General features: G+C 41.7%; 1 protein-coding gene across 3 annotated transcripts in view; it reads left to right on the top strand.

Annotated features, from left to right (window-relative positions):
- The first annotated feature begins 336 nt into the window (after positions 1 to 336).
- The window catches only part of MRPS5 (mitochondrial ribosomal protein S5), a 33,758-nt gene continuing 16,755 nt past the window's right edge, over positions 337 to 17,339 (top strand). For 2 of the 3 annotated variants that reach the window (XR_004959736.1, XM_036263475.1), the window contains exons 1-7: positions 337 to 394; positions 2,313 to 2,393; positions 7,167 to 7,304; positions 11,532 to 11,657; positions 13,078 to 13,311; positions 14,980 to 15,014; positions 16,609 to 16,699. Coding sequence is in view for 2 of the 3 variants with exons in the window: in XM_036263475.1 (XP_036119368.1) it covers positions 337 to 394; positions 2,313 to 2,393; positions 7,167 to 7,304; positions 11,532 to 11,657; positions 13,078 to 13,311; positions 14,980 to 15,014; positions 16,609 to 16,699 (763 nt within the window). In the remaining variant the exon portion in view is untranslated. Of the gene's footprint in view, positions 395 to 2,312; positions 2,394 to 6,642; positions 6,696 to 7,166; positions 7,305 to 11,531; positions 11,658 to 13,077; positions 13,312 to 14,979; positions 15,015 to 16,608; positions 16,700 to 17,339 lie in introns of those variants that run through there. The other variant, XM_036263476.1, reaches the window with a different exon arrangement.

Here is a 17,339-nt window from a genome sequence, read left to right as displayed (position 1 = left end):
ACCTGCCCGCACCTATCACCTTAGAGATTTGGCTGGTCCCGCCTCCTCGCTCCAGAGGACGCTGAGCTAGCGCTGGCCCCGCCCCCACCGCGGCGGCCAGCCCAAATCCCGCCCTCGGGTCTTCACGCGAGGACCCGGCGAGGCTGTCCGCAGCTGCGCCGGACTTATTCCACCTGGTACAAGTTCGGACAGTCTCCCGCCCTGGGCTGCGCTGCGGCGCGGCCGTCTGGCCTCGGGAACTGAGGCGCGGGAAGCAGAGGCCCGCAGTGCGACGAGCTGCAGTCCCGGCAGGCGGTGGGGAGGGCTGCCTGGACGCGCGCAGTGGGGGGCGCCACCATGGCGGCGGCGGTGCGCGCGGCGGGCTGCCTCCCTGCGCTGTGCAGCGCCCCGGCGGGTGAGAGCAGGGACGAGGAGCGGGGCTGCGAGCGGGGCGGGGAAGGGAGCTCGCCCGGGCGGAGAGGAGCGAGGGGCCCTCACGCCGGGCCCCGTCCCGGATCCGCTGTGTGACCTTGCGCGCGCCCTCGCCCTCTCTGGGTCGCAGGGTCAGTCTGTAAAGTGAGGGAGGTCTGGACGCGGCCCAAGGACCCTTCCAGTTCTCCAGACCGCTCGTGCGTGCTGGGCAGAGAGGGGCCTGGAATCTCGAGCAGGTGTCGCCCTACTGACGGGCACGACCAATCGGCTCACTCGGGGGTGTCGATTCGAGGTGGCTGGTGTCCAGCAAAGCTTAAGGGGGCGAGGCCGTTGTGCAGTTTGAGTCGCAGGGGTTAGTGTCAGTCGAGTTAGATTCGGGGCTGGCCAGTGCCATTACTAAAAAGAGGGATGTTTCCAATGTCAGTTTCGTTGTCCTCCCACCCCCACCCCCACCCCAGTTGGCCCTTTGCTCTATCGCCTAGCCGCGCATGAGGGTTATTTCTCCACTTCGTTGACAGCATTTGTTGTCGGTCCTTTTGAGTCTAGTCATCTTAGTGCGTGTGAAGTGGTATCACTGTGGTTTTGGGTTGCATTTTTTTGATGGATAATGAGCATCTCTTCTTATTGCTCATTGGCCATTTGTAAATGGTCTTTGGAGAAACGTCTATTTAAATCTTTGTCCATTTTTAAATTGGGCTGTCTTTTTATTAATGCATTGTAGGACTTTTTTAATTTTCTAGATGCAAGTCCCTTGTCAGATATGTGATTTGCAAAAACGTCTCCCATTCTTTGAGTTGTCTTTTCATTTTCTTGATAGTGCCCTTTGAAGCATAAACGTTTTAAATTTTGACGAAATCTGATTTATCTATTTTTTTGTTGCTTATGCTTATTTGTGTCATATCTAAGAAATATTGCCAAATCCAAGGTAATGATGATTTACCCTTATGTTTTTTTCTGAGTTTTATAATTTCTATTTTTACCTTTAGGTCTTGGATTCACTTGGAATTCATTTTTATATATGATGTGAAGTAGGGCTCCACCTTCATTCTTTTCCATGTGGCTATTCAGTTGTCCCAGCAACATTTGTTGAAAAGATTATTTTCTCCCCATTCGTATACATTAGCACTCTTTTCTAAAGTCAATTGCTGGCAAATGCTGATAGAGCCTGTTGTGAAGCACTGTACCGTATCAACTGGTACACAGTACAGTTACAGCCCGGGGATGTAGGGTCTCCAGGGGGAAGAGAGGAGCACTGTGGGAATCAGGGAGGCTTCACTAAGAGGTGCTGTTCCAGACAAACCAGAGAACATGCCAGAGACAGGAAAGGATGCAAGAGCAGAGTGTGTTCGAGACAATGAGTCTGGTGTCGCTAAGGGAGGATAGAGGGAGATGAGGCTGATGTGGAAGGTGGAGGCAAAGTTTCAGCCCTGTAGGCTATGCTGAGGAGTTCTGGTTTTGTTCTATAGGCAGTAGGGAGCCAAAGAGTGATATATCTAAACTGTGAAGTGACCACACCTGTTATTTTAGAAAGGCCTGCCTGACCACAAGTGGTGAATTATAGGGGGACAGACCAGAAGCAGTGAGACCTAGTGGGAGACTGTTGTTTGCTATGTAGCTGGGGAATGATGAGACCTGAATTTAGAAGGGGCATTGAGATCGTACGGTACAGCTGACACGTGGATCGGTTTTTGAGGAGAGTTTATATGGCTTGGTAACCGGTTGGCTGTGAGAATGAAAGAGATGTGATGTGATGTGACTTGGGCAGGTGGTCATGGAGCCCAGAAATTACTTATTTACTTGTCTTGGTTCTTTTGTTCAATAGATACTGATATTAATGTTAATGTGAGTTCTACTGTTTTTAAAGCTCCTTTTCATGTAAAATGTATCTTTTAAATTTACAGGTCATTTATGGTCCAGGCAGCTTTATCTAAACAGCTTTCCGACAGCTTCCACTTTGGCATTGAAAACTGTTCTCAGCAATGGTGAGATTCATTTAATTAACTACCTTCTCTTATATGATTTAATGTTAGAGTACTTTATGTTATTTTTAGAAATGTGAATGAACAAAGCCCATTCTTTATAATGGAAATGCATAGGGTCTAAAGAGTATTATTTATTATTTTTTCTTATTTATTTATTTATTTATTTTTCATTACCATTTATCCCCTCTATGCCCACTTCTACTTCCACCCCCTCAATCACTACACTGTTGTCCATGTCCATGGGTTCTCTCTCTCTCTCTTTTTTTTTTTCTTTTTTGCTCAATCCCCCAGACCCCAAACAACAACCCCGTCCGCCACCACCACCAGAGCTGTCTGCCTGCTGTCTATATATGAATCTGTCTCTATTTTGCTTGGTAGTTCAGTTTGTTCATTAAATTCCACCTATGAGTGAAATCATATGGTGCTTGTCTTTTTATCTGGTTTATTTCACTTAGCATAATGTTCTCCAGGTCCATCCATGCTATCACAAAGGGTAAAATTTTCTTCCTTTTTATGGCAGAGTTGTATTCCACTGTGTAAGTGTACCACACCTTTTTATCCACTGATCTACTAATGGACACTTGGGCTGCTTCCAAGTCTTAGCTATTGTAAATATCGCTGCAATGAACACAGAGGTTCATATATTCTTTCGAATTAGTGTTTCTTCAGATAAATTCCCAGAAGTGGAATCGCTGGGTCATAATGCATTTCCATTTTTAGTTTTTTGAGGTAACTTCATACTGTTTTCCACAGAGGCTGCACCAGTCTTCATTCCCACCAATAGTGCATGAGGGATCTCTTTTCTCCACATCTTCACCAGCACTTGTTTTTCGTTGATTTATTGATGATAGCCATTCTGACAATTATGAGATGATTTCTCATTGTGGTTTTAATATGCATTTCTCTGATGATTGGTGACATTGAGCATCTTTTCATATGTCCTTAAAGACTATTATTTATGATAGTTGTAATAGTTCAGGGCTTTAAAAATAGCTATAATTTATTGAACAATTACTGTGTCAGGCTTATAACATGTAATCTTGGTTAATCCTCACACCAGTGTATATGTGGAAGTTGTTATTGCCATTTTACAGATGATGTAACTTAGACAAGGTCACACAGACAGTAAATGGCAGGACTGGGGCCTGAGCTGTCTGGATACTGTGATGCCTCCTCCTAACCGTCTTTTAGGACTTCTGCTCCTACACAAACATGGTACAGGGCTCTTCTTTAGTCACTCTCCAGAAGGGGAGGAAGCTAAGCCTTGCTGAGCCCATGTTGTGCCTGTGGTCAGTTAAATCCTGCCTCTTCCACATGGACTATGCTCAGGGCAGCATTGAAATCTCATTGTGTCCTTGAGTTTCTGGAACTCTGTGTGCTGGGCTTTACTTTTGGTGTTATTCCCTTTTGATATTAACCCCACCTGTCAAGATGCCTATATGCCTTGTTTGAGAGGTCCAGCAGAGGAATGTGGTGGACCTGGGCTCTTCCCTTTATTTGTTCATTTGTTGGTAGGGTGATTCATTCATTCATAAGCTACTTACTCAGCCCTTTATCAACCAGGCAGTGTCCCCAACCTGAGCTGGTGTGAAGAAGGCCAGAGTGTAGCACTCTTGGCTGAGGGGACAGCCCTGCGGAAGGCCCTGAAGTAGGGGAGAAGGGTGCCTGGCAGAATGACGGCACAATTCTCTGCTCCACCACTTTCTACCTTTTCAAACATTGGCAAATGTCACCCCTCAGACCCTCAGTTTCCATATCTATAAAATAGGGACAGTAAGGCCTGCTTTGAAGATTGTTGTATTAGTTCTTAAAATATTGTATTTCTACAGAATACTAAAAGGTTTCTATCTCAAAACCAGTTCCCTTTCCTACTCCTTCCCATCTTCCATCTTGTCAGATACTTTCAATTCTTTCAGTTTTCTTCTGGATATATATATAAATATATATATTTTTAATTTATTTTTTGTCTAGCTTATTTTTTAAAATTTATCTTTATTGTTAAAAGTATTACAGATGCCCCCACTTTTATCCCCCATTGACCCCCTCCACCTTGCTCCCCACCCCTCCCTAGGCGTTCACCACACTATTGTCTGTGTTCATGGGTTATGCATATATGCATGTAAGTTCTTTAGTTAACCCCCTCCTCCCCTGAGATTCCTCAGTTTGCTCCATGATTTCATGTCTCTGAATCTGTTTTGTTCATTAGATTCCACATGTAAATGAGGGCATGTGATACTGGCTTATTTCGCTTAGCATACTACTCTCTCTGTCCCTCCATGCTATCTCTCAGGGCCAGAGAGCCTTCATTTTTACATCTGCATAGTATTGCATCGTATAAATGTACACAGCTTTTTTATCCACTCATCTGTTTCTAGATCTTAGGTATTATAATAGCACTGCTATGAACATAGGGGTTCATATATTCTTTCTGACTGGTGTTTCAGGATTCTTAGGATATATTTCTAGAAGTAGGATCACTGGGTCAAACAGCAGTTCCATTTTTAATTTTTTGAAGAAACTCCAACTGTTTTCCACAGTGGCTGCACCAGTCTGCATTGCCTCCAGCAGTGTACTAGGGTTCCCTTTTACCCACATCCTCACCAGCACTTTTCCTTTGTTGATTTGTTGACAGTAGCCATTCTGGTAGGTCTGGTTATATTTCTAAATAGATCGTATCTATTGTTTTGGTCTCTGTTAACATTGTTCTGCTAATTGAAGAGCTAACTCTTATACCTCCACCCTCTTTTCCCCAATATAGTTGTATGCACAATTTTGATGGAATCTGTGGATGGTGTTTTTGTTATTAAGGTTATGTGTATATTGTTATTTCAGCCAAGCTAGTTAGTATTCTGTCATTACATTTTCTTCTTCAACATTTTCTTTCTCCTAGAGTTAATGATTGCCTTAATTTTTAAAAGTTGCTGTTTTCTTTGTACCTATTGCAATATTTTTCTAAATGCTCAACAGATTGGTCAGAAACGTAGCCATGATTTTTCTAAAAATCTCTCAAACATCCCTAGTTAACCAGTTTGACTTAATAGAAGAGACTTAGAAGGAATAAATTCTTCATGGTGAAAACTATCAGACAATGAAGTAAGACCTTCAGGGACAGGATCTGGGTCTTTGAAGAGGTTTACCCACAGGGTCTTCTTGGGCTTGTCTTTCTGTGGACTCCAGAGTGGCTGTTTCCTGAGACAGGGACATCATGGTTTGAAATTAATGAAAAATTCAGAGGATCAGAGAAAAAGTGACCATTGATTGTCAGTGGGTCATTATTTATAATTGAGGTTCAGAATATGACTTAGCAGCTGCTGCCATCTCCTATTTTAAAAATCACAACACAGCCCTGGCCGGTTTGGCTCAGCGGTTAGAGCGTCGGCCTGCGGTACAGAGAGACCCGGGTTCGGTTCCCGCTAAGGGCACGTACCTCGGTTGCAGTTTGTCCCCGGCCCTGGTTGGTCGTGCGGGTGGCAGCCACTCGATGTGTCCCTTCACATCGATGTTTCTCTCTCTCCCTTCCTCTCTCTCCCTCCCACTCTATCTGTACAAAAAATGGAAAAATATCCTCGGGTGAGGATAAAAAAAAAAAAAAAAAATCACAACACAGCCCTGGCCGGTTTTGCTCAGTGGTTAGAGCATCAGCCTACAGTCCAGAGAGACCCGGGTTCGGTTCCCGCTAGGGGCATGTACCTCGGTTGCAGTTTGTCCCTGGCCCTGGTTGGGTTGGCAGGAGGCAGCCACTCGATGTGTCCCTTTCACGTCAATGTTTCTCTCTTTCTCTCTCTCTCTCTCTTTCTCTCTCTCTCTCACTCCCACTCTATCTGAACAAAAATATGTAAGAAAAAAATAAAATAAAATAAAAATCACAACACAGCCCTGGCTGGTTTGACTCAGCAGTGGGAGCGTCAGCCCACACACCAAAGGGTCGTGGGTTTGATTCCCTGTCAGAGGCACATACCTCGGTTGCAGGTTTGATCCCCAGCCCCAGTTGGGGCACATACAGGATGCAGCCATTCAATGTGTTTCTCTTACATCCATGTTTCTCCCTCCCTCCCTTCCACTCTATGTAAAAATCAATGGAGGAATATCCTCAGGTGAGGAATAACCAAAAAAAAACTTTTTAAAAGTGATACATGTATATGGTTAAAAAAACAAATTAAAACACACACACACACACACACACACACACACACAACAAAACCAGTCTCTCTCATCTCCCGTCTCAAATGTATCCCTTTTCTTCCCCCAGAGACAGCCACTGTTACCAGTATCTTGTATATGCCTCTGGAGTTAGTCTGTAAAGTAAGTTCATGCACCACTCCTTATTTGTTCAACAAGTGGGATAGGGTGCTCCACGCACTGTTCCGCACCTTACTCTTCTAACCAGGCCTTTGCTTTCCACATGGGTATGTCCATTGTCTGGCTGCACACAGCAGAGGGCGCCATTTGCTGGTAGTAGATAGCAAAGAGCAAGGGGTCCTGTCCTGCAGCCTAGCAACCCTGCTGTGTGTGGGTGGGTCCGCTTCCTTCATTAGACAGCTCCATCCATTGTATGAATAAACTGTAATTATCCAGTTAGAATGGCCATTTAGGTTATCGGTCCAACGTTTTGTTTTAGTTTTCAAAGAAACACTGTCCTCAAAATAACGATTCTTAAAGGTTTGGGATTTTAGTTACTTATTTTTATTAGGAACAATTAATTGTTTGGTGCTAGCAATGTTTCTTAACAGCTTTGGAGCATCTAACTCAAAGTTTTATTCTATCCACCTACAGGTCCTTTGTCATCTCCAGGAGCCAGAGACAATTGTCATTTCAGCAGCCTGACCCGTGCGCTACAGACACAGTGCTGGATTTCTTCTCCCGGCAGCTTGATGGGCCAACAGTATAGATCTTATAGTTTCTTCACTAAATGTATGTAGACTGGCCACAAAGTTCCCATTTCATAAAACAGGGAAGTGAAAAGTGCTTTTATATCTTAATTTTTTCTTTTTTTTCCCCTTCCTTAAATGAATTAACACCTTGGTGATGAGTATGTGATGTACTATTAAACATTTTTTGCCCTGGCTGGTTTGGCTCAGCGGTTGGACATCAGCCTGCAGACCAAGAGCACTTGGGTTTTATTTCGGTCAAGGGTGTTTACTTGGTTTGCAGGTTTGATCCCCCGCCCCAGTGGGGGTTGTGAGGGAGGACATCAGTGGGTGTTTCTCTCTCTCTCTCTCTCTGTCTCTCTCTCCTTTCCTCCCTCCCTCTCCCTCTCTCTCTTCTACTCTATCTAAGAATCAATGGAGAATATCCTCGGGTGAGGATTAACCAAAAATAAAATAAAATAAAAATGTTCCTTTATGTACCTTGTAGAATGATCTCACATGCTACCAGCCGTATTTATATTATACTTTGGGGACCACTGGTTTACTTTAATGCCCTTGTTTGGGGCACCTGAGGCTGATTTAGATTCACACCAAGAATTTACTCAGAGTCTTTCTAGTTGTGCTTTAGTTGAGATAGGACATCTAATCAGAAAAAGTTCATTTTAAGGAAACATTTTGTTAACACAACTCTTACTCGTGATAGAATTTGAAAGAGTTCAACCTGAACTGAAATAAATGGAGATTGAAGTTACAATTCAGCATTAGGCAAATTTTTAAAAATTAGAATTCTACAGCCAATTTATTTTAAACTATTTTATAAATACAGAAAGAAAAAAGGGGGGGGCACCTATAACCCTACTGCCCTGAAATCCTGGGTTTGCCATCTTTTCATGCAGCAGTGTACTTTTCATACATTTTCACATTAGTTCATAGATTACTCCAGTACAGTGTTATGGTGGATGAGTATTTCACTGTGTGGGTATAGTTCACTGTAATGTGGAGGTCTTGTATAATTGGGTCATTTGTGTAGCAATGCAGGAAAGAGGACCAGGTGGTGGGGACATCATAAGTAGCATAGGCTTTATTGTATCTGCAGATTTGGGTCCAAAGAGAAAAGAGGGGTGGATGGAGTTGGAGTCTCCTGGTACCCCTAGACCTAAGTGATTCTAAGAGCTGACTTTGTACTTTAGGGGCTATATCAGACTCAGAAGCCTTGGGAATGTTTTTAAATAGTCTCTGCCCTGCTCTAAAAGGCCTTTTCTCTAACTCCTCTTGTTCTAGAGGTGCCAACAGTGTAGGCCCCATCCCTGCATGTTGTCCCGCCAGCCTCTGACTGTGCATTAGCCTATGTTGTTTCTCACTTATGGGACTGACTCTGTACCCTTATGAGTTTATTGCTCCCAAGTCATTGAGGTTAGCTTCATTGGTCAAACTCAGTTGAAACTGGCATGGGGCTAGATTTTGCTTTTTCAGTAGGAAATAGTCTTTGATTTTCCAAATCTCCAAGAAATTTAAAATAAAAACATTTTTTCAAAATTTATTAAGATTTTCTTTTTTTTTTTATTCTCACCCAAGGACATTTTTCGACATTTTGTTCAGATAGAGTGGGAGGGGGAGAGAGAGAGAAACATCGACGTGAAAGGGACACATCGAGTGGTTGCCACCCACACGGCCCTGGGGGGACAAACTACAACCGAGGTAAGTGCCCTTAGCGAGAACTGAACTCGGGTCTCCCCAGACCGCAGACCAACACTCTAATCGCTGAGCCAAACCAGCCAGGGTGTAGATTTCCTAAGAATATTTAATGTTGTACTTTACTATGGTAATTAACAGGAGTATATGTTAACCTACCTATGCCCTACCACAAAAATGACAGAAAGAGTTGAAATAACAGTAAATCTAAATTGCATTTTAGGGTAATTAGAATCTTAGATCAGTAGTGTCCTGATGTTAAAATAAAATATCTTTCAAAACAATTCATCTTGTAGTCATTAAAAAGTTATGTTTGTGAATAATATTAAGAATATGAGGTAAGGCTCCCATTGTAGTAAGTAAAAAAAAAAATAGGATACAAAATTGTACATATGTTATTTCAATTTTGTCTAAAACAAAAATATATATACATTTACATATGCATGCAGGAATAAAGAAAAAGAATGTATATACATTCTGATCTAACAGTGGTGATGGGATTCTGATTGTTTTTTATATTCTTCATACTGTCTATATTTTCCAGATTAAAAAAATGTTTCTGTAATAATCTTTAAAAAGATTAAAACTATTTTAAAATAGTACAATGCCATTCAAAAGGTGCTGTCTTTTTCAAAGGAAGTTAGAAATTTTATTTTCCCCTTATGTAAAAAAAAAAAATTAACTAAACTTTTTAGTCTTTTACATCTTTGTCTCAATATCAAGTTATTTTTAAAATAGAATTCCCTTTAAAAAAAAGAGAAACATTTGTAACAAAAATAAATTAATAAAAAGAAACACTATAAAGTAGAATCCCTTTTAGTCTTAATGAGTAATTTGCTTATTCTGATTCTAAGTGATTAAAAACTGTGTAATTGATTGACCTCTTAATATGCCCCCAGTAGAAATGCTCTCACTGTGAACTTTCAGGTTTGGGTGGCATTTGTAGGTAGCATAAGTTTTAAGCAGTCAAGAAAGATAATCAAATGTTTAGAATTTAATCTAAGCTACATACAGCTGCCTGCCTGAAGTACTAAACATACCTAGAAGACAAGCGAGCATCTTCATCACCTAGAAGACAAGCGAGCATCTTCATCCTTTTCTCTTAGGGGCTCTTAGGGTTTAAAAGTTCTACCTGCTTCCTTCCTGAAAAGCCTTACCTTGACCCTCAGGGAAGATAACGTGGAAAGGGAAAAATGTTTTGGATTTATAATACTGTTAGATGCATTTACCTGCACAGTATGCTGTTTTTCAAAATACACACATATTATTACAGCTAATCTCCACAACTGAAGGCCAGAAAAGTGAGAATCCACATCACATGCTGCTGTGTTTATATCCCTGATCAGAGTAAAGGGTTTAGGTTGAGCTCAAACTTTAGGATGACACTGATTCATTTGAAAGACCCACAGGTTCAAAAAAAAATTACCAACCTTAGACTAGTTAACATTAGTGTGGCTCTGATTCTTTATTAAATAAATTGATAATGAAACAGAATCTGTGGTTATAAAATCAATTGGTGATACAGTGAAAGGCTGGAAGTCCTCGGGAAGAGAGAATTTAAATCTAATAAATGATATAGCTACACCAATAAAATTCAGAACTAAAGAATTTGAACATTTCACAAACACAAAGGGGGAAATACTGATTGAAATGTATAATAGAAAAAGATTTTGGGATCCTAGAAATTCACAGCTGGAAGTAAATCAGCTGTGTCAGGGTCTGTACATAAAGTAAAAGACAAGTTTACTTATGTTTTAGGAAAGACACACACTCAGATGCAAGTATTAACTATCAGACCCCTCCTCGCTTGTTCTTTCCTATGTATTGATTAGACTTTAATCAGAGTTGAAGGTGAATTGGGCATTTAATATTGAAGGCTATGTAGAGATGTTTAGGTCATTCACAGAAAAATACAACAAAATATCCAAATTATTAAGATTTATGGGTTTTGGCTCAGTGGTTGTAGCGTCGGCCCACAGACCAGTAAGTTGCAGGTTTGATTCTGGTCAAGGGCACGTACCTCGGTTGTGGTTTGTCCCCGGCCCTGGACAGAGTCGTGTGGGAGGCAACCAGTCATTGTGTTCCTCTCTCATTGATGTTTTTCTCTCCCTCCCTCCCTTCCACTGTATCTGAAGCTAAATTGACAAATATCCTCGGGTGAGGATTTAAAAAAAAAATTATGGGTTTAGATGGACATGTTGATTCTTGTTTAGGTTAAAAAAGTCTATATTTAAGAAGGATAGTTATTGATTATCACAGTGGTTATAATGGAGGCAAGAGAGCAGGAAAGTGGCCTGTAATATAGTTGATAAAATGTCTGGGAAACAAACCTGGTGAGTGGGATTTAAATGTTGGCTTTCTTTTGTGAAGGATAGCCATATTTGAAAAGTACCAGAATCATCTCCTTTTGGGCTTTCCAAATGTAACCATGTGATATGTGCAAAGAATGATTTTACTTTTACTGCAGTGGTGCAAGTGAAGCTGGTGTCTTCTGACCTTTTCTGTTCAATAGGAGACCATAGATCATTGCTAAAAAGTAAAATAAATACATACTACATTAAAACCTGTTTCTTTGCAGTGACCGCAGATGAGCTATGGAAAGGTGCTTTAGCAGAGACTGGTGCTGGAGCAAGAAAGGGAAGAGGCAAGAGAACTAAGAAAAAGAGAAGAAAGGATTTGAACAGGGGTCAGATCATTGGTGAAGGTAAACTTACTTAACAAAACAGTTAATGTGCTTTTTAAGGTTTTCCCCCCAAGTTTTAATAGATATTTTTGCAGTCTAGAAGCATTAAAACATTTCTCTTGAAGGGCATTAGGATCTGCTGCTTACTTATTGTCCTAGGATTTTGAGGGAGGAAGATTTCATAGAAAGAGATTCATTCATTCATTTCTTCATTTCTTCTTTCAACAGGCCTCTGTGCCAGTGTGGCATCTGCTTTGATGGTTCCTGTCCTTATGATTCAGTATAAAAGATGGAATAAATAGAAAGTTGGCAAATTATTTCTGCAAAGGGCTAGATAGTAAATAGTTTCAGCTTTGTGAGCCAAATGGTCTGTTACAACCATTCAACTCTGCTATTGGGGCACAAAACAGACATAATCAAATTGCATAGCTTGTTCCAATAAAACTTTCTTTACAGAAACAAGTGGTGGGCTGGATTTGGCCCGTAGTCCTTAGGTTTGCCAACCCTGGGAACACATGATTGTTTATTCTTGTGTTTTTTGAAGGATAAAAATAGTATAGTGTACTTGAATTGGCATTTGGTACTGTGGTTGCTGACAAATTATCATTGATAATAATAGCCTTTCAGGCATGGAAAAATCGCCTTCATTGTTATAGTTACTACACGTCTACGTGGATTTTTTTTTTACTTATTTTGTATTTTATTTTATTAACACTTAAAATATTGTAACTATCACATATGCATACTTCTCAGTAAAAACTTCAGATCATAAATGAAACCTAAGTCCTTGTGCCCTTTCAATACCCCTCTTCCCAGTTGCCACCCCCAAGGAAACTACTGATCTCATTTTGGTGTGTTTCCTTCTGAATTTTTTAATGCTTTTAAAAAATTATATACAGATATATATATGTATATATGTATGTATGTATTTATATATCCTAAAATATAGGTTCTCTTTTTCTAAAAAAAAATAAATTAAATTATTTGTGCTATATACTGTCTTATAATTTACCTTTTTCACTCAATAATAGGTCTTGGGAATTGTTCCACATCAGAACCTACAGAATTACCTTATTGTTCATTTAAGGGCAGAAGATTTCATGGTTGGCTGTGCCACTATTTATTTAACCGCTCCAGTCGTGCTGGGCAGAGAGCACATTGTTTTCGTTTTTTGCTTTTACAGATAACTCTCAGTGGACATCCTTGTCCAGGCACACGTATGCCTCCCACCTGTGTGGGAGTATTTCTCTAGGTAATCCCTGAAGTGGAATTACTGTTAGAGTATGTACATTGAACATTTTAATAGATGTGCCAAGTGGCCTGCCAAGTGCTTCTGTTAGTTTAAACTACCAGCATTATCATCTGTACACCCATTGCCTTTAACACTCAAGAAATGAATGCTTAAAGAAATTCCTATTTATGTACGTTTTTAAACTTTCAGGGCGTAGTGGCTTCCTATGGCCTGGTCTGAATGTCCCTCTTATGAGGGATGGAGCTGTGCAGACCATTGCCCAAAGAAGCAAGGAAGAACAGGAGAAGGTGGTAACTGACATGATCCAGCAGAGAGAAGAGTGGGACCGGAAGAGGAAGATGAAGGTCAAGCGGGAGCGAGGCTGGAGTGGAAATTCCTGGGGAGGTGTCAGTCTTGGCCCCCCAGACCCTGGTCCCAACGGAGGTAGCAAAGTCCTGGTTTTCCTTACCTTTGGGACAGAGAGAATACTTGTAGTTCTAGAATTCCTTAACATGATTTTATTTAGATTTTTTTTTCTTGAAAAAAGGATATGAACATCTTTGAAATAACTTCACATAATAATCCAGCTATATTTTATGGAACATTAGAGGTCTGTAACCAAGAAGTGTTCCACAAACAGGGTGCAGAGCACTGGGTTGTGACATTGTTATTGTGTGGCTTCTCGGAGCCTTAAATGTGGTGTGCATTGTGGATCCATCCATGCAGTTTCCCCAGCACAGCTGTCATGGGTGCCTGTGGAGAACATGGTGTGGGTACTGTTTCCGAAACAGGATAAACCCGATGGTTGTCATTAAGCCTTATAAAGGCACACATGAAAGAAAAATTGATGATACGTACTAGGCCAAATTAGAAAACGAAGTCCTTCACACCCCCTCAGGCTCTATGTATGTAGAGAAAAATCATCTCAAAAATTTATTCTTGAGGAAGAGCTAAAGAAATAAGAGTGGCTGCTTTCTTAAGTTTGGCTTAAAGAGAAGAGCAGAGGTTGAGATGGAGAGACTCTGGCCAACATGCTTTGAACTGAACAAAAAGCTTCAATGGGAAGAAAAAGGTATGGAAGGGAGAGATTGAAAAAACGGTCAGCCCTGTTCCTAGTGGGGGCCCAGATTCAGAGTAGAGATAAGTGGATTAACTCGAAAGCTTCGGGGGTGAGCCTGTATTGTTGGTCTTGGAAATGTGTGTGGGCAGTGTCTGTGAGAGATGTCTGTCTGGTGGCTTCAGTTAGACTGAGGAGGAGGGGACCATCTGCTGAAGGGAGGGTGGGGCACTGACGAGCATGGCCACCATAATATGTTGATGAAAAGTAGGGTATCTGGGACTGGCTTCCATATTATCCAGTGGAGTAGGAATTGAACAGTTTGGAAGAAAGAAGACCGACCATGAGTTGAGTTGATAATTGTTGAAGCTGGCTAATGAGTATATAAGCTGTCATTCTGCTGTTCTGTTTTTGTGTATATGGTTTAAATTTTCTGTAGTAAAAAGTTAAAGGAACATAGAGAGTTTGAAGTGGCTGTATGGTGAGTAGAGAGAGGCCTAAGTAAAAGGGCATAAAAAACTGACAGGTGGCAGGGAGCACTTGATTGAGTTAGAGACCATGAATGTTTAGGGGTCCATGTGTGTACTATACTTTGACTTGTCTTCAGTGAAACCCAGCAGGCCAGGTGTGGCCAGACAGCTGCATTGATTCAGGCCTGGACAGTATGGTGGAGAGAAAAAGGTGGTGGAAAGGATAGACTCTAGGGGGTTGGCTGAGTGGGAGAAGCTGAGTAGACCAGAGCCGGTGAGTGGGAAGGAAAAACCGTGGTCAGGAGACTGGAGGTGTTGGGGAGCTCCAAGAGTCATCGCCCAGGGAGTCGTCGAGTGAGAGCTGGAGGGCTGGGAGGACGCAATCATGGAGGTGGTGGCCAAGTTTATGAATTGAAGGGTGGAGCGGTCTGGTGATGGTGGAGGATCAGGGCACGGCCTGAGAGGCGGCACCAAAAGATTCAAGTTCTTTCTCACAGGAACGTCAATCATGCCTGTGTTGAAGATGCTTTTGTATACTAATTGTATCAACACGTGTCTGTATGCCTGTTTTTTTTCTTTCTACAGAAACATATGATGATTTTGATACCAGGATACTTGAGGTAGGCATGCTTAATTCAGTACCCAGTTAGTCCTGTGGAGAAGTTAGGAAAGTTGGGGTGGATGGAGTGGGGATAGGGCAAGAGGACTGAGGAAAAGCCTTGATGCTTGACAATTTCTAAGACACAGAGCTGATTTAGGTAAGAAAATAATGAAACTTGAGTTTCAGTCACTTGATACGGGTTCTCCTGGCTATTGTCCTTTGAGGGGGCTACCAGTTGAGGTCTCATGACAAGGCAACTTTGGTGGTGTTGATAACAGATTACAGTTAGATTTCTTTCTTCCTAACGCTAAAGTAGCATTAGCAATCTGTCCTCAAATAAGAACCAGCTGAATCTGGCATCAGTTCAGGGAGCAGAGACTGCAGGAGCCATGGGGCAGGACTGGGAAGCGTGGAACTGCTGTGAATGTGCAGCTCTCAATGGGAAATCACCCAGCAGGCCTTTGGAACTGAAGCCTGTACCAGGTGGATTTCAGTCGCTTTCCAGGGCAGTCCCTAAAGTGGGCATCTTCCCTTAGAGCTGGTGCTGCAGGCTTGTCTGTTAATTGACCTGGAGTAATTATTGAGTTTGTGATAGAATTTGTTTATTGTTTCTTTAATTAATACCAGTTGTATTATAGAATTTAAAATATGGTTACAGGTATTTTATCTTTGGGTCCTAGTGTATACCTTTTGGAATTTATTTCCTTTGAAGAATTCTTGTATATGTGAGTGATTTTCTGTAAGTTGATCCACAGCGGTGGACTCCAGCTCCCTTTTCCTATGTAAGCAGTTTAGTTAACAGTTTCATGGTTCCTGGCCTTTTATTTTTTAAATAATTTTTCTTTATTGATTTTGGAGAGAGGGGAATGGAAAGGGAGAGAGAGACAGAAACATTGATGAAAGAGAACATGAATTGGCTGGCTTTCACACGATCCCCCACTGGGGATCTGGCCCACAACCCAGGCATGGGCCCTGACTGGGAACCAAACTGGCGATCCCCCGATGCATGGGTCAACACTCAACCACTGAGCAACACTGGCCAGGTGGTTCCTGGCCTTTTATATACACACACAAAAATTCAATTTTCCTATCATTTATAATAAACAGGTATTTCCAAATTTTCTATTTTCAGATGAGCCTAATCCTTAGCGTAGAGGTCCAGTTTTACACTAATTCTTTCTGTATACTGCATTTTATTATTTCTAAATACACATTTTTTTTCATATTTCAACATACCTGATATTGAGATGTGTCTTATAGCCACCAGTTATAAACCATGTCAACGTTTAATCAGCAACTCTTTTCCTTTGTATACATTCATTAAAATGGGGTACATTGAGTTGTGTAGTTTCAGATTCCTTTAAGTTACCCCAGTTGAACTGCTAACAACCCTAGAAGTAGGAGAGAGTCTTATTTCCAGTTTACTCCTGAACAGTCTAGGGAGAGGCTTCCTGTGGGGAAGTTTGTTGTTTGTGCTGTGTAGTGGACTTGGGGATGACGTGTCTCTGTTCACCATGAGTGTGGGTGTGTGTGCACGTGTAAGGAGGCTGCTCCGGTTCCCTACTTCAGATTTTTCTTAAGGTGTGATATTTATGAAATATTTTGTCTTTTAGGTAAGAAATGTTTTCAATATGACAGCAAAAGAGGGAAGAAAGAAATCCGTCCGTGTCCTGGTCGCCGTGGGGAATGGCAAAGGAGCCGCAGGTGAATGAGGTGTATTGACACTTTTGGTGCTGGTGGCACGGGTAGGGGTAGGTGTGGCTTGTACTAGGCTTTGAGTCCATGGGTTCATGCTGCTGGCCAGACTTTTTCTACTGGTGAATGAAATCCTTTAGGGTTTGGGCTCACAAACCTTGTGATCAAGCCATGAAATTCCTTAGAGGGAAAAGAGAGAATAGATCTTCCCACATCTGCCTTTTCCTGTGAGGACCAATGGGTCTTTTTTTTTTAATGTTTGCATTGATTTGAGGGAGAGAAATATTGATCAGCTGCCTCTTGCACACCCCCTACTGGGGATTGAGCCCACAACCCAGGCATGTGCCCTGATGGGGAATCAAACCGTTGACCTTTGGTGCATGGGATGATGCTCAACCAACTGAGCCACACCAGCCAGGGCACCAGTGGGTATTTTAAAAACACTATTGTGTTATGTGTAACAGTGGAAAATGAGAGGGAAAGAAACCACTACATGTTCAACAGTTACAAAAAGAATATAGCCATACATCATAATATTTTGTAGCCACTAAAGAGTTATGGAAACTTAACATATAATGCTAAGTAGCCCTGGCCAATTTGGCTCAGCGGTTAAAGTGTTGGCTCGAGGACCAGAGTTGCGAGTTCATTT

The sequence above is a fragment of the Molossus molossus genome, unplaced genomic scaffold (genome assembly GCF_014108415.1).
Source record: "Molossus molossus isolate mMolMol1 unplaced genomic scaffold, mMolMol1.p scaffold_m16_p_15, whole genome shotgun sequence".
Taxonomy (NCBI): domain Eukaryota; kingdom Metazoa; phylum Chordata; class Mammalia; order Chiroptera; family Molossidae; genus Molossus; species Molossus molossus.
The sequence above is the reverse complement of the archived record's forward strand: the minus strand, read 5'-3'. Positions and strand labels throughout refer to the sequence as shown.